The sequence below is a fragment of the Stomoxys calcitrans genome, chromosome 1 (genome assembly GCF_963082655.1).
Source record: "Stomoxys calcitrans chromosome 1, idStoCalc2.1, whole genome shotgun sequence".
Taxonomy (NCBI): Eukaryota; Metazoa; Arthropoda; class Insecta; order Diptera; family Muscidae; genus Stomoxys; species Stomoxys calcitrans.
The window spans coordinates 154964941-154985633 of NC_081552.1; the positions used below are offsets into that span (position 1 = coordinate 154964941).

Here is a 20693-nt window from a genome sequence, read left to right on the forward strand (position 1 = left end):
CTACATAGAGGTCCATTGACCGTTGAGGGATGGAAACGTAGGTGATCACATAAAGTAGTCCATTCCTCCGCCCAGTACGTACCTGATCTTATTACCTCCTCCGCCAATATACGTGGTAGTCTATTGGGACCTAGTCTTAATACCCTGTCGACGTATTTGAGATGCATCTGCAGAGTCGAAACATACATCGACTTTATCCCAGTCTCCAGATGGATCATATAATTGGGTGTGTTGCTGGGCAAATAAAACAGTTTCTTGACATAGAATCGCAATAATTTCTCAACATCATCGTACCGGACGAAGCCCCAGACTTGGGCGGCGTAAAACATTATCGACCTGCAACAAGCCTCAAATATTTTCAGTTTGTTCTCTCTAGTAATACGTGGGTTGCTTATATAAGTTGACCAAGTAGAAGCAACTGCTATCTTAGATGATGCTAGTCTTTTCCCCAGGTGTTTCCTAAACGATAAATTATACGTCATCTCTAGTCCAAGATACGTATAACTATTAACAATCTCAATATCCTGTCCCCGGTAAATCCACTTCAGGCCTGATGCAATTCTCGCACATTTACGAAATACTAATACCTTGGATTTAAGCAAATTAACACTTAGACCCCATGTAGCACAATACCCTTCCAAAGTATCAATCATCCCTTGCAATCCATCTGGGCAATCTGATAGCAAAACGATGTCATCGGCATATAACAATATTCTGATGGTAGTTCCCGCTACTCTCACACCCCCAGGTAGGACTTCTGGCAGATCGTTCAGGTAAAGCGAAAATAGGACAGGACTTAGTACGCACCCCTGTTTCACTCCAGTTTCCATAACGAAACTCTCAGACATATACGTACCGTCCCATATCTTGCTGTCGGTACCTTCGTATAACAGTCGTAGAATCCTTACTATCTTGGATGATATCCCCATACAGGACAGTTTATAAAATAAACTATTTCTAGGGATAGTGTCGAACGCAGTCGAAAAATCCACAAAAAAAGCGTAAGTGGTTTTCTTATTCAACCTGTTTATATGGACAATGTTGGCGAGGTTAAATATGTTATCCACCGTGGAATAGTTCCTTCTGAATCCTGCCTGGAATTCATTTAATATACTGTTGTAGTCAAGCCAGTCGGAAAGTCGATTCAGTAGAATATTGCAAAAAATCTTACTCATAGAGTTTATCAGCGACAAGCCTCGGTAGTTTGCTGGTGTATTCGGGTCTCCCTTTTTATGTATCGGTAACAAAATTGACGTTCTAAAGGCAGTAGGAATACTCTCCGTTATAAAAATCTTATTGAAAAGTCCAAGCATGCGATCTAGAAAACAGTAGGGTGCATGTTTATAAAACTCGTAGGGTACACCATCAAATCCTGGAGTCTTGTTGTCCTTCAAATTCGCGACTACAGCATTAAGCTCGCAGAATTCGAACGGGGAATCAAGTAAAGGGTTAATAAAGTATGGCATACACCAACTTATTGCCTCCGTTTCACAGTGTGCCCGAAACGCCGCACTAAAGTGGACTAGGAACTCGTCCGCGGTCAGGTTTCCTCGCGGGGCAGGGTTGCGCTTTCGCAAGGAATTAGACAAGTCCCACCATTCCTTGGAGTTCGAAACGTTATCCAGGCGTCCAAGATTGTCATTGTGGTACTCTAGTTTCTTTCTCGCGCACAGTCTTCGAAATTTCGCCCTTGAAGAGTAATAAATTCTCCTATTCTCCTCGTTGTGACTCTCTTTATACCTCCTAAAGTACTTGCGCACAAGTTTCCTTTGCCGATAACACGCCCAATCAAACCACCTCTGCGTAGGTTCGAAAACTCTCCTATTCTCCACATCTGGACGAGCAGACCTTATCATATTCGTCAACGACAAGACTCCCTCATTTATCGGACTTGAATTGTCCGGATGTTGCCTCTCAACCGAATTTCGGAGATTAATATTGTATTTAGCGCAATATCTATCATCCCAATACATTCTACGCCATGGGCTTATTGCATTCCCAACTGCCCCAATACTTGGAATCCTCATCCCTAAGCATACAGGCATATGATCGGAGTAGATTTTTGTAGGGATAGTAAGTTCTTGTACATACTGCAGCAGATTCCACGAGCAAATAAAATAGTCAATGACAATAAAATGTCATGACGATCAAGAATATATATACTTGATGGGGTCTGAGACGAATATTTCGAGGAGTTACAAATAGAATGACGAAATTAGTATACCCCCCATCCTATGGTGGAGGGTATAAAAAGAGCTACTTTCAAACCGTTGCGGGTAAAAGCTGACATACCTCAAGGATCTATTTTAGGGCCGCTTTTATTTTGCTTGAATATTAATGCATTACGGAGCATTCTGAAACACACTAAAATTCATATATACGCAGATGATGGAAATATATGTTTCAGCTGCCCCAAATCTCATATATCGGATGATGTAGACAAGCTTAATACGGATCTACAAGTCTGGGCCACAGCAAACCATCTTAGCATTAACTCTTAAAAAAATCCAACTTCTTACCGATAAATAGCCGAACCAATACAATAACGTGCGAGAAATTGGCAAAGAATGGTATATCAAAGTATTTCCCAAGTCTCTAAGGCAATTTTGGGTGTTTTGTTTAATCGATCACTAACATGAAGTGACCAAGTTATTGCTGCTACGGGTAAAGTCTTTGGCATGCTGAGAACGTTTACACCCATTCACATTGGCACACTTTTGGTCAAATCCTTTTTTATGCCGGTATTAATCTATGGAAGCGGATTGTTTACAAACTGTGATTCAAGAAGCAAGCATCGACTCGAAGTAGCGTATAAATCTATCCTAAGATATTGGGTTGTCTAAAAAGTAATTGCGGATTTTTTAAAAGAAAGTAAATGCATTTTTAATAAAACTTAAAATGAACTTTAATCAAATATATAATTGCCATTTTGTTCGATAACCTTTTGCCATCTTCCTGGCAAATTTAGTATTCCACGCTCATAGAACTTCTGGCCTTTATCTGCAAAAAACTGAACCAAGTGCGATTTTATAGCCTCATCATTGCCGAAAGTTTTACCATTTAAGGAGTTCTGCTAAGATCAAAATAAATGGTAGTCTGATGGTGCAAGGTCAGGGCTATATGGTGGATGCATCAAAAGTTCCCAGCCAAGCTCACTCAGTTTTTGGCGAGTGACCAAAGATGTGTGCGGTCTAGCGTTGTCCTGGTGGAATATGACACCTTTCCGATTGACCAATTCTGGTCGCTTCTCCTTGATGGTTGTATTCAATTTGTCCAATTGTTGACAGTAAACATGCGAATTCATCGTTTGGTTCCTTGGAAGCAGCTCAAAATATACCACACCCTTCCAATCCCACCAAACAGACAGCATAATCTTCTTTTGGTGGATATCAGCCTTTGAAGTGGTTTGAGCTGGTTCACCATGCTTGGACCATGATCGTTTTCGACTAACGTTGTTGTAAACAATCCATTTTTCATCTCCAGTTATGATTCGTTTTAAAAACGGATCGAATTCATTGCGTTTAAGGTGCATATCACAAGCGTTGATTCGGTTTTTTAAATGAATTTCTTTCAATACATGTGGTACCCATATTAAAATTGACGCCAAACAAACAAATGTAAACAAAATTTCGCGCACTTTTTTTCTAAAGCAAGCTAAAAGTAACAGCTGATAACTGACAGAAGAAAGAATGCAATTACAAAGTCACGAGGCGTTGAAAAAATTTGTCAACGCCGACTATATTACTACTATATTACCGACAATTACTTTTTGGGCAACCCAATAGGTCTATGGACTGAGACGATTCGAAAGTATTTCTGCATTTCTGCAAAATTTTGTATGAAGTGGATTTTGCAAATGTCTTAAACATCAAAGCACTGGTACTTTTACACAAATATGTACCAATCTGCTAAAACCCATAGAAGAATACTGATTGTACCAATGCGACATTAATTGCTGGTATCAGAGTGGCGAATTTCTCTTCAGTGCAACCCGTCCGTCTATGGAACTCCCTACCATCATCTACACAGCTTATCGGCAACGCAAAAAAGTTTAAAAAACATCTTTTAAAATGCTCTCAAAGTCAATCAATGATTTGTTTATATCGTTTTCCTTTGTTTTTCCTATTCTTCCTAATTTACTTTGTTAGTTAGTTCTCTTTGTTATAATGACTATACTAATTACATACTATAATTGTAAGATTTTAAATCACAACAAATGAAATTAAATATTCACATATGTACCTGTTTAGCAGTTATACACCGGCATACACAAAACTTAATGCGCCTTAAAAGTAGGGTTATTTGACAGTTCTATAAACCTACTTTAAAGCTGCATCGAGTTATGAATATGCGCAATAATCCATAACTGATGAAATTAACTTATTTGCCCCTTTTTGGGGCCAAAAACCACCAATACTATCCCTAATTTCTAAAATGATGTCAGTTAATCAATCGTAGTGCCCCCCTTCCCATATCCAAAATAAGTGGGATGGGAGCGAGTAACGCTAACACAACACACCTAAGCTAACAAGTCCTGGCCAATTCAATGCAAAGACATAAATAACAACTTACAAGTAGAGAATCTGCCCTGCTAATTGAAATTTATCAGTGGGTGCCTGTGTCCACAAACGTTGTCGCTAATAGGCAATACAATACTACGATTATAGTCCGTAATAAAACGTGACTAAACAACAAACACTCGCCAGCGAAGGCAGGACATCATTTATCTGTAGACACACGGTAAAGTGACCAATTTAAAATGTATTATTGTCATCGTATTAAAATAGACAGTTCTAAATTTTATAACCATAAAATTTACAACATATTGCAATCCACTTATCTTGGGTTTCAACTCTGTATGTATTTATTGGGATGACAGCATCCTTTTAACCATATAAAGAAGTACTGTAATGCTGTCGTAGATGGATTGCCACCCTGGGGTGTAACATAAGTGCCTCAGTGAAAACTCGCAGGCTGCAAAATCTTGCTGAAAGCATACAAACTTGTAAAGGACGTCCAAACAACCCTCTTGTTGTACATTGCACATCGAACGGCAATTATGTTAGTTCTCTCAAAGACCAAAGACCACCAAACTCAACAAATACTTAAATCTGAAACAAAGGCTCGTGGTAATTGTGAATTGAGGAAACAAACTGCACTACAAATGAATAAAACTCGTCAACATGTTCGTCGTCTCGTTTGCGAATGGGACAGCTGTTTGTTTGGCTTAAGGTAATTTCTGGTTTAGACAAGGGGACGTATAATGAGTACGGTATCATTCTACCCTACACCACCACTGTGGCACAGGGTATTATAACTATGTACATTTATTTACAACGCTAAGAATGCGAAGAGACGAGACCCATCAATATGTCTATGTCCGTCCGTCTGTCCATGTATTCTTGTGATCAATGTATTTTATTGTCCGATTGTCACACAATTTTGCACATGTGATTTTTTTGAACGATCGCTATTGATTTCAGATCGATTCAGATTCAGATATAGCTCCCATATATATCTTTAAATCGGTTCAGATTAAGATACATCTCCCATATTTATATGGCCGAAACGGTCTTTAAGGCTGTAGAAGCCACAGTTTTAATCCGATCTTTACAAAATTTTGTATGAAATGTTTTATTTGACGTCCTAATGCGATAGCTGCGAGCACCACATAGATTGGTGTCTGTGTAGTGTTCATTGCTGTCACGAGAAGCTTGGCTGCGAGCCACCGGGCGCGTTCACAGCTTGCAGCTACTCCGTATGGAATATGGCAGTCGCGGACAATCAGCGAACGGAGAGTCTCAGTGAGAGGCCGGCGGCACTGATTCTTGCATAAATACTGGGTGCCTATGATGCTCGGAATGACAAGGCGGGTTATTGGCGCCTTTAAATAACCATTGGCCACAAGATGAAGTCCTTCATCGGCAAGAGCGGCCAACCTAGTGTACAACAACAACGATCAGCTTGCCTAATAAACCTGGAAAATTTAGCCTGTCAGAACCGGGGTCAATAACATTGAGGTCCGATCAGTGTGGTGTTTATTGCTGTCACGAGAAGCTTAGCTGCCAGCTACCGCGTTGCGGATAGTGGAATGCTCCATACGAAGTAGCTGCAACGGGAGTCGCGGACAATCAGTGCGGAGAGCCTCAGTGAGAGGCCGAGCGTTACCGGCTCTTGCACAAATACTGAGTGCCTATGATGCTCGACCTAACAAGGCGGGTGATTGGCGTCTTCAAATTTTGAGCAAATTGAGCAAGTCCACAAAGCTAAACATTTAGGTATAATAATAAATAGTACTTTAACATGGTAGGATCACGTCATCGCAACGACAGGAAAAATATTTGGAATGCTTAGGACTCTATACCAAACTTAACTACAACACTGATGTATGGTTCTGTATTGTTCGGAAAATGTGACTCAAAACTTGCTCAATTTGGTCTGAACCATATTCAGCATGGACTTCGAGGTCCAATACAACACTTTTTTTAACATCAGCGAAATCGGATAAAAAAAATAATCAACGCAAACCGTGAGTTCGGTCTGTATGGCTGTGGTCCAATTTGGAGGATAGTCGGCACGTATTTCGGTTTTCTTGATTTGTTGTTTTTGTTGCATTACAAAAGGAAAATGATTCACTTGCTTAAAACAGCTTTGGCTACTGATCGTGTGTCAATCATTCATCAACTAATTTCTGTTTTTTTAGTTCGTTTTGCGTTTTACGTAAAACTTTAAAATATGTCAAACTTTAATGTAGTCCATTGGGCAAATAAGATGTTGGAGCAAACAAAATTAATAAATAAAATAATTGGCCATTGTAATATTATGATCACTAACATCGCACTTGATGCGGGGAAGAGGTGGACTTTTGCAAGGTTTTGTGCCAATGTCCTGTCGGAAAAGGAGTCCAGGTAATTGGTAAACACTCTTTAACGTCTAAATACGCTTCAATCATTTTGTTATTTTGACAGCATGGTCTACTGTATGGTGCCCAGTTTAGGGAACCCTCACTGACAAGTGTTGAAATTCTCTAAATCAATACCATTTGATACCTACATTTTTATCAGACCCTCGCAAACATGACCATTTTTTATTGCCAACAATTTGGGGTGATCCACTTATAATTGTTGTTAAAGGGGTGGTGTGAAAGAAAAGTGGCCACAAACGAAAAGGGAACTTTTACTCGTACACAAAACGTTTGAGCAGCTAAATGTATTCAAAATCCCAACCAAGTATAGACGAGTAGTGCATATATAAAAGGTGGTATTGTATTTCCAATATCAGAGTAATATTGACGACGTGCGTACATATTTCAACAAACAAACACAATACAAAAACCATTTGATGTTATAAGTAAACGGGTTGAAATGTCATTGCTAAGAAACAAAACAAATCGGTAAGCATATGCGGTAAACAACAATGCACACTAGGTAGAAACTAATGAAGCATGAACATGTTTTACTTGAAGCCTTTTAAGAACAAAGCGCCTGTTGTGTTAACCTAAGGAGCTTGGTGGCGTTTGGTGTTCTGGCAGTTTTAATGCATTTGAATTTTTCACTTATGTCGCGGTCCAAAAAGTGGTATTTCTAAATCGGACACACATTTGAATCTAAAGGGTGAGAGGCTGTGTTGACCAGTGCGAGTAGTTGTCAATAAGTTACTCGCCATATTGCAGCATGCAAAGAGTGGCTAAATGAAAATGTATATTTTGGATGCTAGGTGTGTTATAGAAGAATTCTGTCAAACAGATTCACTTAGATAATTCCATGGGGGGTATATTCATTTAGTCATTCCATTTGCAACACATCGAAATATATATTTCTGACCCTACAATGTATATATGTTTCAGATCGTCGTCTAAGGCGATTTAACGACGTCCGTGGGTCTGTTCGTCCGTCTGCTGTATTCACTCTACAGCCTTAAATTGAGATATGAGCTGACATTTTGCACAGGCACGTCTTTTTGCTGCATGCAGTTAAGTAAGTTGAACGGACCAAATACTACCATATTTGGATATAGCTGCCATATAGACCGATCTGCCGATAAAGGATCTATAGCGCACAAAAGCTGCATTTATTACCCGATTTCGTTGAAATGTAAAACAGTCAATTATTTTACGCCTCCCAACACCCAGCTCAAATATTGTTGAGATATATTAAGATATAGCTGCCATATAGACCGATCTGCCGGTTGAGGGTCTGAAGCTTATAAAAGCATTATTTATTAGCCGATTTCGCTGAAATTTCAAACAACGAGTGATTCTACGCTTCCCGACATCCAACTCAAATATGGTTCAGATCGGATCATATTTAGATATAGCTGCCATATAGACCGATCTGCTGGTTGAGGGTCTGAAGCCCACAAAAGCTGCATTTATTACCCGATTTCGCGGAAATTTGAAACAGTGAGTTGTTTTAAGCCTCCTGACATTCGACTCAAATATGGTTCAGATCGGGCTACATTTGGATATAGCTATCATATAGACCGATCTGCCGATTAAGGGTCTGAAACCCATAAAAGCTTTATTTATTACCCGACTTTGCTCAAATTCTAATCAGAGAGTTTTTTTAAGGCCTCCCGCAATTTGAACCAAATATGATTAAGATCTGACTATATTTAGATATATCTGCCATATAGACCAATCTGCCGGTTGAGGGTCTGAAGCCCATAAAAGCTTTATTTATCACCCGATTTCGTTGAAATTTGAAATAGTGAGTTGTTTTAAGCCTATCGACATCCGATCCAAATATGATCCAGATCAGACTATATAGATTTAGTTGCCATATAGACCGATGTTGCGATTTAGGGTCTTAATCCCACAAAAAGCGGATTTATTGCATGATTTGGCTGAAACTGTTACTTGCATAAGAGTTCTCGGGACCTGAATATAATATGATCCTCGTATAACTATGAATATGGTAGTGGTGGTGGGTATCCAAAGTTCGGCACGGCCTTTTACTTGTTTATTTTGCATTGCAGATTAAAGCCCTAGAGATTAAAGCCCTAGAAATAACTAGTTTCCTATCATTTTGATGATCCCGTGGCTCGAGCATAAGAGTAAAAAGGCCTCTAAACGCAGAACGGGGGAAACGCAGAAGGTCGAGGCGCATAAAAATCTATTTTGAGTTAGGTTAATGGATGGTCACCTCGGTAGCCGAATTGGTAGCGTGCTCCTATTACCAGTGCGGCAACCCGGCACGGAATAGTTGTGAGCACCACACAGACTGGAACATTGAGGTCCGATCTGTGTGGTGTTCATTGCTGTCACGAGAAGCAATCTGTAAGCCACAGGTTGCGGATAGTGGCATGCTTCATACGGAGTAGCTGCAACGGCAGTCGCGGACAATCAGCGGTATCGAGCGGAGTATCAGTGAGAGGCCGGGTGGCACCGGCTCTTGAACAAATACTGAGTGTCTATGATGCTCGATATGGCAAGGCTGGTTATAGGCGCCTTTAAACAACCAATGGCCACCTTTTTTCTGCGACGATCGGTCCTTAGGACCGGAACAAGCTTGGTCACCTACAGGAGCTTGACGAGAATCGCCACCTCCACTTAAAATTATAGCTACAACAACAACAACAACAACAAATAGTGCGGCAACATTGTTCACTACAGATACGCCACATTGTTCACTTCAGCCACATTATTCACTACAGATACGCGTGAGGTGAATATTGAGATGTATATGATAGTCGATGGAAAAACGGTTCTGACCATCAAGTATTCCAAAATACTTGGTGTTGTTGTAGCAGTTTATTGTGTACTATCTTTCGTCTGCTTGATTCTGTTGAGTGTCAAGACCCAGGAACTCCGCGACTAAGATGGGGTGCGTCCACAGGGATCTAGGTCTGAGTCGAGTGGGTCTGGCCGGGCAGTTAAACAGGTGACGTGTATCGTGCGGTCCCTGGTTACAGTCGGGACATACATCTTGCACGTCGGCCTCAATCCTAGCTCTGTGGGAATTGAGGCGGCTGCATCTGCCGGAACGTAATTGAGCCAGAATCACTCTGGTTTGCCGGGGGAGGTCGATTTCTTCGGGTGCAATGGGTGGCGGTCGTTCTCCAAGGACTACATTCACTCGGTAGCCAGTTAACGCGTCTGCTACCGTGTCTGCATGAATGTTGTTCAGACCCGCTTGATCTAGAGGTTCTCTCTTGTAGCGCTGGACCTCACGCTCTAGATCATGTAGATCTACCTTAAGGCTTCTGGGCGGTGGGTATCTATCCACAAGATGATGATTTGGATGATTTCTGCGATAACAGCCCAAAAGGTATTGCTTAGACAGCATGTAGTTATGTCTTCGCACTGGTAGGATCTTTGTCTCCTGGTGGAGGTGGTCCACATGAGAACTAAGGAGGCAGCCCGTCGCAGTTCGGAGGGCGGCATTCTGACAGATCTGAATATTATTCCACTGCGTGTCACAAAGCTGACGTGACCACACTGGCGCTGCATAACTTACCACAGACCGGCCAATTGCTTTGTACGTGGTCAACAAGGTTTCTTTGTCTGCACCCCAAGTGCTGCCAGCGAGTGACTTGAGGACCTTGTTTCTACTTTTGACTTTATTGCAGATTGCTGTGGCATGTGGGGAGAAAGTGTAGGAGCTGTCAAATGTGACGCCAAGTATTTTGGGACACTTGATGGTCGGAATCAATTCTCCATCGACCATCACAGTCAGCTCAGAATTCACCTCACGCGTATTTGTAGTGAACAGTGTGGCTGAAGATTTGGTGGCGGATATCTTCAGATTTCTTGCAGCGAAATATGAGGCAAGCTCGTTGAGGTAGACGTTCAACCTATCTCAGATGTCATCAATGGGTGGGGGGCCTGATGCCAAGATCGTACAGTCGTCCGCATATGATACGATCTCTATGCCGTCTGGAGGAGGTGGGATGGAGGATAGGTAGAGGTTAAACAGAGCCGGAGATATCACCCCACCTTGGGGAACTCCCTCTTTCACTCTACGGTGTTTCGACTTCTTATCCCTAAATTCCACAAATGACTGGCGGCCACACAGATAATTCGCGACCCAACGTTTAAGGCCTGGCTGGAGGGACGTGTTGGCGATGTCCTCAAATAATTTGGCATGGCTGACCGTGTCGAATGCCTTCGATAGGTCCAATGCCACGAGGACCGTCCTATCACATGGCCTGGGTTGATTGAAGCCACGGCAAATGTGTGTGGTGATGGCATGCAAAGCTGTTGTTGTGCTGTGCAGTCTCCGAAATCCGTGTTGATGCTCGGCGAATGGAAATTCTCCTACGAGGCTCGGGAGGAGTAATGCCTCAAGCGTCTTAGCCACTGGTGAGAGAAGGGAGATCGGTCTGTACGACTCCCCCAAACTCGGGTCTTTACCAGGCTTCAGTAGCGGGATCACTCTGCCCATTTTCCAGACATCGGGAACTATAAGAGTGTTCAATGACAGGTTAAGGACAGTGGTAAGGTACTCAACTCCAGGTAAATCCAGATTCTTCAGCATCAATGTAGAGATTCCGTCGGGGCCCAACGCCTTGGAAGATTTGGCGCCACGGATGACATTCGTAACTTCGCCCACGGTAAATTGTGATGGCTGTTCATCGGCTCGGAGACCACGAATACGGCGAATGGCTCTCCTCCTTGCCCTGTCTCTCTCGGGATGCACGATAAATTGACGGTTGAACAACCTGGCGCATCTCTTCGGATCAGTCACGGTTAACTCACCAAAAGTGACTGAGGTCCTGTCGTCCCGTGTACCGGGGTTCGAGAGAGACTTAACAGTGGCCCACAATTTGCCTGCACCGGTGCCTAAGTTACATTGCTCCAAGTGTTCCAGCCACAAATTCCGCTTATGTTCGTTGACTACCCTGTTTATTTCCAGATTCAGCTCGCTGATTCTGGGGTTAGCGGGGTCCATAGCACGAATCCCATCACGCTCGTCTGCGAGTACCACTGCTTGCGCCGGGAAATTGGGTCGCACTTGCGGTATTCGACCGGCTGGTATAAAGCGAGCGGCTGCTGCGTTGATGATGTCTCGGAATTTCCTCTCGGCCACAAGCACATCAGAGGGGGGTGGCAGTTCATTGAAGCGGCGATTGGTATACTCTCTGAAGCCAGTCCAATTGGCCTTCTTGTAGTTGATGAACGTTCGGCGCTCAGAGGTTATGAAGTCGGGTGGTCGGTCGATGGTGAGGATTATGGGGAGGTGGTCTGACCCCAAAGAGATGACGGCTTGCCAGGATACGTCACTCAGGAGATCAGGGGATGCGATTGAGATGTCTGGCGAGCTGCTGCACCTCCTCGTAATCCTAGTGGGGGCATCCTCATTCACCGTGCAAAACGTGGAGCTATCTATCTGCTCTGCCAAAGCTATGCCACGCTGGTCGTTGCCTAGGGGAGAATGCCATGACGAGTGATGTGCATTGAAATCCCCCAGAACCAGACGACCATGGCCAGATAGCAACCCACTTATGTCGGGGCTGTAGGCCTGGCCATTAATCGGGGCACAGCTGCCAACCGGCGGTATATACACGTTGTATATCTCTATCTCGGCAGTACCAGACCTGACTGCTACCCCCATACATTCCATGTATGGGTCACTAGCGTCAAGCGCAGGCGAGATAGGTCTATACTGCACGGAATGGTGTATAACGAAGGCCAATCCCCCACCTCCATTCCTTGAGCGATCCTTACGTAGCACATTGTAGCCGTGACAACTGTGCAAGCTGCAGGTGTTAGTCAGCTTTGTCTCCTGGATCGCTGCGACCGATATGCTCTTCCGACTCATAAAATCTACAATCTCATCAATCTTGCCTCGCAGTCCATTGCAGTTTAACTGCAGGAACGATACATTTTCCGACACTGGCCTGGCAATAGTAGGGCTAGGGTGCTGTCTTTGCATAAATTGCCGTACGGGAGAGGTCGGGGGGGTCACATAGTCCGACGACGAGGACGCCGAAGGCGACGACGGCGACGCTTGTGACCCACTGCTGGCTATGTTCGCACAGCACCTAGCGACATAGCCAGTATGACTATACTCCCGTAGCGAAGTTAGGCCAGAGCAAGAACGGAAATGTACCCACTCCAAGCACCTGTTACACCTCACCGACACTGACCGATGATGAAGGCGGTTCTGGCAAACGGAACAGAACCAGGGTCCGGGGTTCTTTTCAATCCCGGCACGGACCAAAAGCATACGGAGAAGGCACTCCGGGATGTGCCTCTCCCATGACGAAAAAAGACGAACACGTACATTGAGGCGGCAGCCCTTGCCGATGAAGATTCCATCGGGTCAATCCGGTACGTACAACCGGCTGCCATGGGATTGAAAATACTTGGTGTCACATTTGACAGCTCCTACACATTCTCTCCACATGCCACAGCAATTTGCGATAAAGTCAAAAGTAGAAACAAGGTCCTCAAGTACCTGGGGTGCTGAAACCTTGTTGACCACGTACAAACAATTGGCCGGTGTGGTCTCGTCTGCTATGTGACACGCAGTGGAACAATATTCAGATCTGTCAGAATGGCGCTCTACAAAATGCGATGGACTGTCTCCTCAGTTCTCACGCGGAACACCTCCATCAGGAGACAAATATCTTACCCGTGCGAAGACATAACTACATTATGTCTAAGCAATACCTTCTGGGCTGTTATCGCAGGGATCATCCAAATCAACATCTTGTGGGTAGGTATCTACTGCCCAGAAGCCTCAAGGTGGATCTATAGGGTGATTTTTTAGCTATTATCTTTTTGGCAACACTGGTTTAAACAGCTCACACACCTTTCGTGTTTTGTTTCACTGTCAAACATCTTCAGTTTGGTCTATAATTGAACCATGAATCGTCTTACATGAGAACAATACTTGCAAATTATTGAATTTTATTATCAAAATGAGTGCTCTGTTAAGAAAGTTCATCGCGCACTTCTTGTGTTTAGCGACGAAGCTCATTTTTGGCTCAATGAGTTTGCAAATAAACAGAATTGTCGATTTTGGAGTGAAAATCAGCCAGAAGCATAGCAAAAGCTATCAATGCATCCAGAAAAAGTTGTTGTTGTTGTAGCAGTGTTTTACACTGATGGTCACAGTTTGGTGCGGTGTGGTGATATCCAACTTTTTTTTGCCCAAAATGCAAGAGCTTGACTTGCATGACATGTGGTTTCAACAAGACGGTGCCACATTCGAATTCGGTGAACATTTGATTTCACGTTCAGGACAGCTCAATTGACCGCCTAGATCGTACCGCACGCACTGGAATACAACATTGAAGCATTTATTCGTGACATACCGGCCGAAATGTTGGAAAGAGTATGCCGACATTGGACTAAGTGGATGGACAGATTGAGACGCAGTCACGGTCAACATTTGCGTGAAATAACCTTCAAACATAAAATTATCTGAATCGTACTATCGATTCAATAAAGATTTCATGCATTTTTCTGAACTTTGTGTGTTTTTTGATTTTGAAAAACTTTTCTAAAGCTCTTGAAAAATCACTCTTTACATGATCTAGAGCGTGAGCTTTAGCGCTACAAGAGAGAACCTCTAGATCAAGCGGCATATCAAGCGGATCTAGATAACATTTATGCAGACATGATAGCAGATGCGGTGAACAGCTACCGGGAAATCACATTCAGAGAAGAGAACGACCGACTCTCATTGCACCTGAAGAAACTGACCACCCCTTGCAAACCAGAGTACTTCTGCCTCAGTTACGATCCGGCAGATGCAGCCCCCTCAACTTCTACGGAACAAGAATTGATGCCAACGTGCTGGATGTGTGTCCCGATTGTGACCTAGGACCGCACGACACACCTCAACTGTTTAACTGCCCAGCCAGACCCACTAGTCTCTGACCCAGATCCCGTTGGACACCCCACCTTAGTCGCAGAGTTCCTACATCTTCGATAGAATCAAGCAGACGAAAGATATAACACAGCACACTGCTGCAACAACAACAACAACTGCGGATGTAACGGGTTTAATTCTCAACAAAGGCCTGATCTGTCACTACTATGGAATCACAATGGACTAAAATAGTCCAAAAAGAGTGTGCTTGGAGAATAGAATAGAAAACGTCCTGTTATAGCCAAACTATTAGGTAGACAAAAACAAAACTTTGCCACTATGCCTCAATACGTACACATATGGGTGAATCCTGCGTGACGAACGCAACATATTTACGCAGTTTTCGATTAAAATGTATGATTTTTTTTCAATCTACTTAAGGGACTTGAAAAAATCTCATTATTGAAAAAAATGGTCATAAAGTTTTGGTTATTTCAAGCGAATTTTGCGTAGTTAAAAAAATGACATTCTATGATTTAAAGAAAAAGAAAAAAACCCAAAACTTTTAGAATTTTTTGTCTAGAGCCGTGAACCTAGAGTGACGAACGCTGCATTTTTCCCACTAGCTTATAAATGAAAAAGAGTTGTATTTATTTTAACAGAATCGCGTTAAACGTTAAATAGATTTTATGCTCTTAGATCTATTTACGAATTAATATTTAATTATATATGAATTTTATAAATTTTCAAAGTAGTTTATGGTCTTTAAAAGCAAAGACGGATATTCGCTCGTATGGCAGCGATATTTAATTATAAAGCCATCAGAGCCTTTTTTGGTTTGGGTATTGGAAGGCATCAACGTTACTTGAATAAAAAATTTCAGCCAATTGGGAATTGGAATATGTGCTGATATGGCAGCTAACTCTATCTGTGGATTTATTCGTGTCGTATTTATTACGGGTCCCGGCCGATACGGGATGACTATGAGCACCACACAGGCTGGAACTTTGAGCTTTGACTTGTGTGGTGCCCATCGTTATCACGGGAAGCTTAGCTGAAAGCTACCGGGCGCGTCCACAGGTTGCAGATGGTGGAAAGCTCCGTTTTTATGCGGAGTAGCTTCAAATGCGGCCGCGGGCAGTCAGCGATTTTCGAGAGGAGAATCTCAGTGAGGAGTCAGGTGGCACTGGCTCTTAATTAAATACTGAGTGCCACTGATACTCGAGATGACAAGGCGAGTTATTGGCGCCTTCAAATAACCAATGGCCAGCATCAGCGTCTGTTCCCAGGTTAGGGGCGGCTGGCGGCGAGCGTCGGATCTTGGAGCAAGCGGCTCGCCACAATGAGGGATACATGCAATCCCACAAACCCATGCGGTTGGGGCGCTGGGCCAGTAACCCGCCCCGGAAAACATAGAACTACTATGAAAAACAAAGGAATAGTAAAAGCGGACCCCCCCAACGTTGACGATCCACGCAAACGAAAAAAGGACCATGATTTGCGGATCTGCACCTGGAATGTCCGCACTCTTTATAGAGAAGGTGCAGTATACGCGCTGGCGGATGTATTAGAGAAGTGCAAGGCAGATATAACCGCCTTACAGGAAGTGTGATGGACTGGGAATGGCGTCACTACAACACCAAACGGTGACGAACTATACTATAGCTGCCATAACACAAGGCATGAATTTGGCTGCGGATTTGTGGTTAGTGGAAGGTGGATGAGAGGCTAGCCACAATCCGCATAAAAGCCAAATTCTTCAACATCAGTCTTATTTGTGCCCATGCCCCGACGGAAGACAAAGACGAGCAGACCAAGGATATTTTCTACAAGCGCCTAGAGAGAGAATATGACCGCTGCCCCGCCCACGATATTAAAATCGTTCTGGGAAATTTTAATGCGAAAATAGGGAAGGAAGACATTTTTGGTCCAACAGTCGGAAAGTTTAGCCTCCACGAGATAACATCCAGTAATGGGTTGAGGCTGATAGATTTCGCCGCAGCAAAAAACATGGTAGTTAGTAGCACCAAATTTCAACATAAAAATATCCACAAAGCCACATGGCTGTCACCCGATCAAAACACGAGAAACCAAATCGGTCACGTTGTGATAGATGGAAGGCATTCATACAGCGTGTTAGATGTACGATCGATCCGTGGAACGAATATAGATTCGGATCATTACCTTGTTGCAGCAAGACCAGATATTCACACTGCGCCAAATCCTGGAAAAGACCCGAGAAGGACAAATCAACAACTACCACCTCTTTGTTGACTACAAAGCCGCCTTCGATACTCCTTTACGTTCAAAGGTATTTCAAGCCATGTCTGAGTTTGGTATCCCTGCAAAATTAATAAGACTCTGCAGGATGACACTTCCTGATACGCGTTCCCTAGTAAGAATAGGAAAGAATCTCTCCGATACCAAACGAGGTTTCAGACAAGGAGACAGCCTCTCGTGTGATCTCTTTAATATCCTGCTGGAGAAGATTATACGAGATACAGATGTGAATAGATATGGCACACTAATCACAAGAGAGCACATGCTACTCGCCTATGCCGACGATATCGATATCATAGGTCGGTCACCGGAAGTAGTAACTGCAGCCTTTGAAAGAATCGAAAGAGAGTCAAATGGGTCTGGCAGTAAATGGAGATAAGACGAAATGGATGGTTTCCACTCCCAAAAAGCCTTGTACAACCGAGCAGATAAAGAACATAAAGAAAGTTGGGAACCACAACTTTGAGATAGTCAGTAACTTTATCTACCTCGGTACCGCCGTAACCGAAACGAATGACACCAGTTTTGAGATAAAGCGAAAAATAATACTGGCAAACAGATGCTACTTTTCGACAGACGACACTTTACAAGACACTGATACTACCCGTGCTGTTATATGGTTCTGAAGCATGGGTACTTATGAAAGCAGATGAGTGCTTGGAGTATTTGAGAGAAAGATTCTTCGTAAAATATATGGACCAGTTTGCGTTAACGGAGAATATAGGCAACGTATGAACCACGAGCTGTATGAGCTGTATGACGACGATACCAAAGTTACACGCATCAAAATACAACGGCTGCGTTGGCTAGGTCATGTTGTCAAAATGGATGAAGAAGCTCCAGCAAAGAAGTCTTTCGAAGGCAAACACGGTGGTACACGCAAACCGGGAAGAACAAAAGCCCGATGGAAAGATCAAGTTGTGGGAGACACCTCGAAACTTGGTGTCAGAGATTTTAGAATGAGCGCAGAAGATCGAGGCGCTTGGAACTCTATCTACCCCTTATCATTGAGCTTAAACTTGAATCGGACAGCACTCATTGATGTGAGAAATTCGGCTCTGTTCTGCAATGTTCATGGACAAATTTGCATTTGGCCCAAGTGCAGTTTACTGGCCCCTCATCGATTCCTCTGAAAATGACATATATTGTACAGCTTGGCGAGCTGATTCCAACGAAAATTCCTAGGGGACGGACCTGGGTCTTGAGAAATTGGCCGCGAAAGTGTCAGTCAAAACTATTGAATAACAAAATACTTTTGTCTTTTTCCCACTGTTAGACATATGGAGGAGGAGAAAATCTTAAAATTTGTCCGGCTTTGGATGGCAAAGAGAGTTTTAATTAAAATACTTTTTAAATATAAAAAAATTATAAGCATTTGCACTTTGAACTTTAAAGACTATATTTTTGTACAGTTTCATTCAGCACATTAAACTCTATCACCTGAAAAAAATTACCGCATTTGGCGAGGGGCCCGTAAATTGCACTTGCTCCATTATACCTATTCTTATTTTTATGCCAATATCAATGAAACATAAGGGGTTGCCACTATATTTGCATAGTTTTTATTACAATTTTATTGCTCTGTGGTTCATAATGACGATAAATTACATAGTAAACAAATCCCATTGCTATAGTGATAGTTGTGAGTAGTATGCCAAGCTCGAACTCGCTTTGGAGTTATATTTGTTAATATTACAAAATAAATGGTTTTAAAAAATGCATACCAGGTGTATACGACCGAGACAAATAAAAAGAAATAACAAACTAAGTAAAATAAATTTATATTTGCACCTTCGAGGAAATGCTTCGATTTATGTTTAAATATTCGTAAGTTTTCATATCATTTCCGTTGTTTCCTTAGCACTTCTCGGCAATATTCTATAATTTCTGAGTTATCCGCCAGTTCACTTGGTTCCAGTATATCTTCAACTTTTAAAAAGACAAATTTTTCCGCAATTTCTGGTTTATAATTTCTAAATGCTATGGCAGCACAATACTTTGGATGTAGCATGTGTTCTTCAAAATACCAATTGTTCATGGAAACATCGTTGCATTTCAATGTGGTGCCTTGCAACGGTGACGAATCAACATCCAGCTCGTTATCATTGTCCACTGAGAAGGCTATTTTTTGTAAATCAACTGTAATTCCAACACCCAATTCTTTCACGTAAGCTTCCTTTAGACACCAGTGACGCATAAAAGCTTTCAGCTGTTGCTGATGATTGAAATTTGACCTAGTTATGTAGCGCCATTCCGAATCGGCAAATTTTCGGTGCATAATTCGAAAAAATTCTTTTAGGTCCTTTCCGCCGGAGTATTCCAACTTCATGACATCACAACCGATACCAATGTCTTCTTCATGGCCCACACCATGTACACCCGCCAAAATAACAAAACTACCTTGATGCGAAACATTGAAACTCAATTGGCGGTGCTCAGAGGTTTGTTGTCCGTCGGGATGGGTCAACCAATAAGGTTTCCCTCTGGCATCCCGGGAGAACTTTACTTCATGATAGGGCAACTGTCCACACTGACTCACATATTTACGCATTAGCAATCGTCCCACCAATGAAGCAAGAAAATCATTAATAAAATAAAATTTTATTAGACGGAGTCTTTCCTCGGTCTGTACAGCAGCAATGGCCTGAGCTAATTGTGCCACATTGGGTGACCAAGTGCTCAAGTCAAAGGCCCATCTGGTTGTTTGTAGTTTTGTGGACATTGTATGTTCATCTAAGAGGCCTTTTGCGAATATGAGTTTCTTGCTGGCGGTCGCAAATTTAATATCTGGCTTCAATAGACATGTTTTTCTATTTAACAAAATAATTTGCTTGCTGTGTGTTTATCTCATTGTTAGCAATGGATTGTCGGTTGTCAGATTAAACAAAGAGAAAAATAGAATATGAAATGACAGCGGCAGTGGTGCCAACATGAAAATCTCAACAAAATATAAAAGCTTGGTTAGTTAGTCAAAGCGCAAACAAGTATCGCAACATTTTTAATTTGACGAAACACGACGAAGATACATTTGTAATGGATATAAACTTACATACTGGCTTAGAAAACAACGACAAAATGATCTTTCTACCAAAATTTTGAAAATTTTGTCTAAAATTAAAGAAAAATTCACAAATAATGAATATATGGAATTTCAACCAAATCAGACATGCGAATCGAGGTTCAGGCGTTAATGGTTTCAATTGGATACTAAATTCAGATCCATATAAAAAAATAGTAAAACAAATGTGTGAAAAAGTTCATTTGTCGTAATTATGTTTTCACTGCGAGGAGATTTGACACTAATTAAAAGTGCACCTTACGTTAGGATAAGTTTAGCTTAAGTGACAGTCTGCAATATACATAGCTGAAGTAACATGTCACGCACAGCACTTATGCGCCCACATGCGTTATTTGGGTTGAGCTACATACTCTTACATTACTATTTTGAGGATTTATCTGATTTATTGGATGTAAACATTCACAAGTTGTTGTGCTTTTGAAGCGATCTGGAAGGGTCAACGTTAGGAACTAGAAGGTATCTTCCTTCTACTTACCCTGTGGTATCGCAATGTACAAAAACCTCTAAGTGGATCTGATGGCAGACTGCCACTTTAAACTAACTAACCTAAAAACTGTTACAATTGGGTTTTA

At 42.3% G+C, this 20693-nt stretch overlaps 2 protein-coding genes across 4 annotated transcripts in view; both read right to left on the reverse strand.

Moving 5' to 3' along the window:
- Nucleotides 1-20693, reverse strand: part of LOC106089413 (neurexin-4) — an 88722-nt gene that overhangs the window by 24423 nt on the left and 43606 nt on the right. The window lies entirely within an intron of this gene.
- On the reverse strand, nucleotides 18582-19932 carry LOC106089414 (L-aminoadipate-semialdehyde dehydrogenase-phosphopantetheinyl transferase). Its single transcript, XM_013255254.2, has one exon. The coding sequence runs from the start codon at nucleotides 19762-19764 to the stop codon at nucleotides 18883-18885; it is 882 nt and encodes a 293-aa protein (XP_013110708.2). The 5' UTR covers nucleotides 19765-19932; the 3' UTR covers nucleotides 18582-18882.

Excerpts from the sequence above, each read along its gene's own strand:
- LOC106089414 (XM_013255254.2), bottom strand. The coding sequence starts at position 19,764 with ATGTCCACAAAACTACAAACAACCAGATGGGCCTTTGACTTGAGCACT.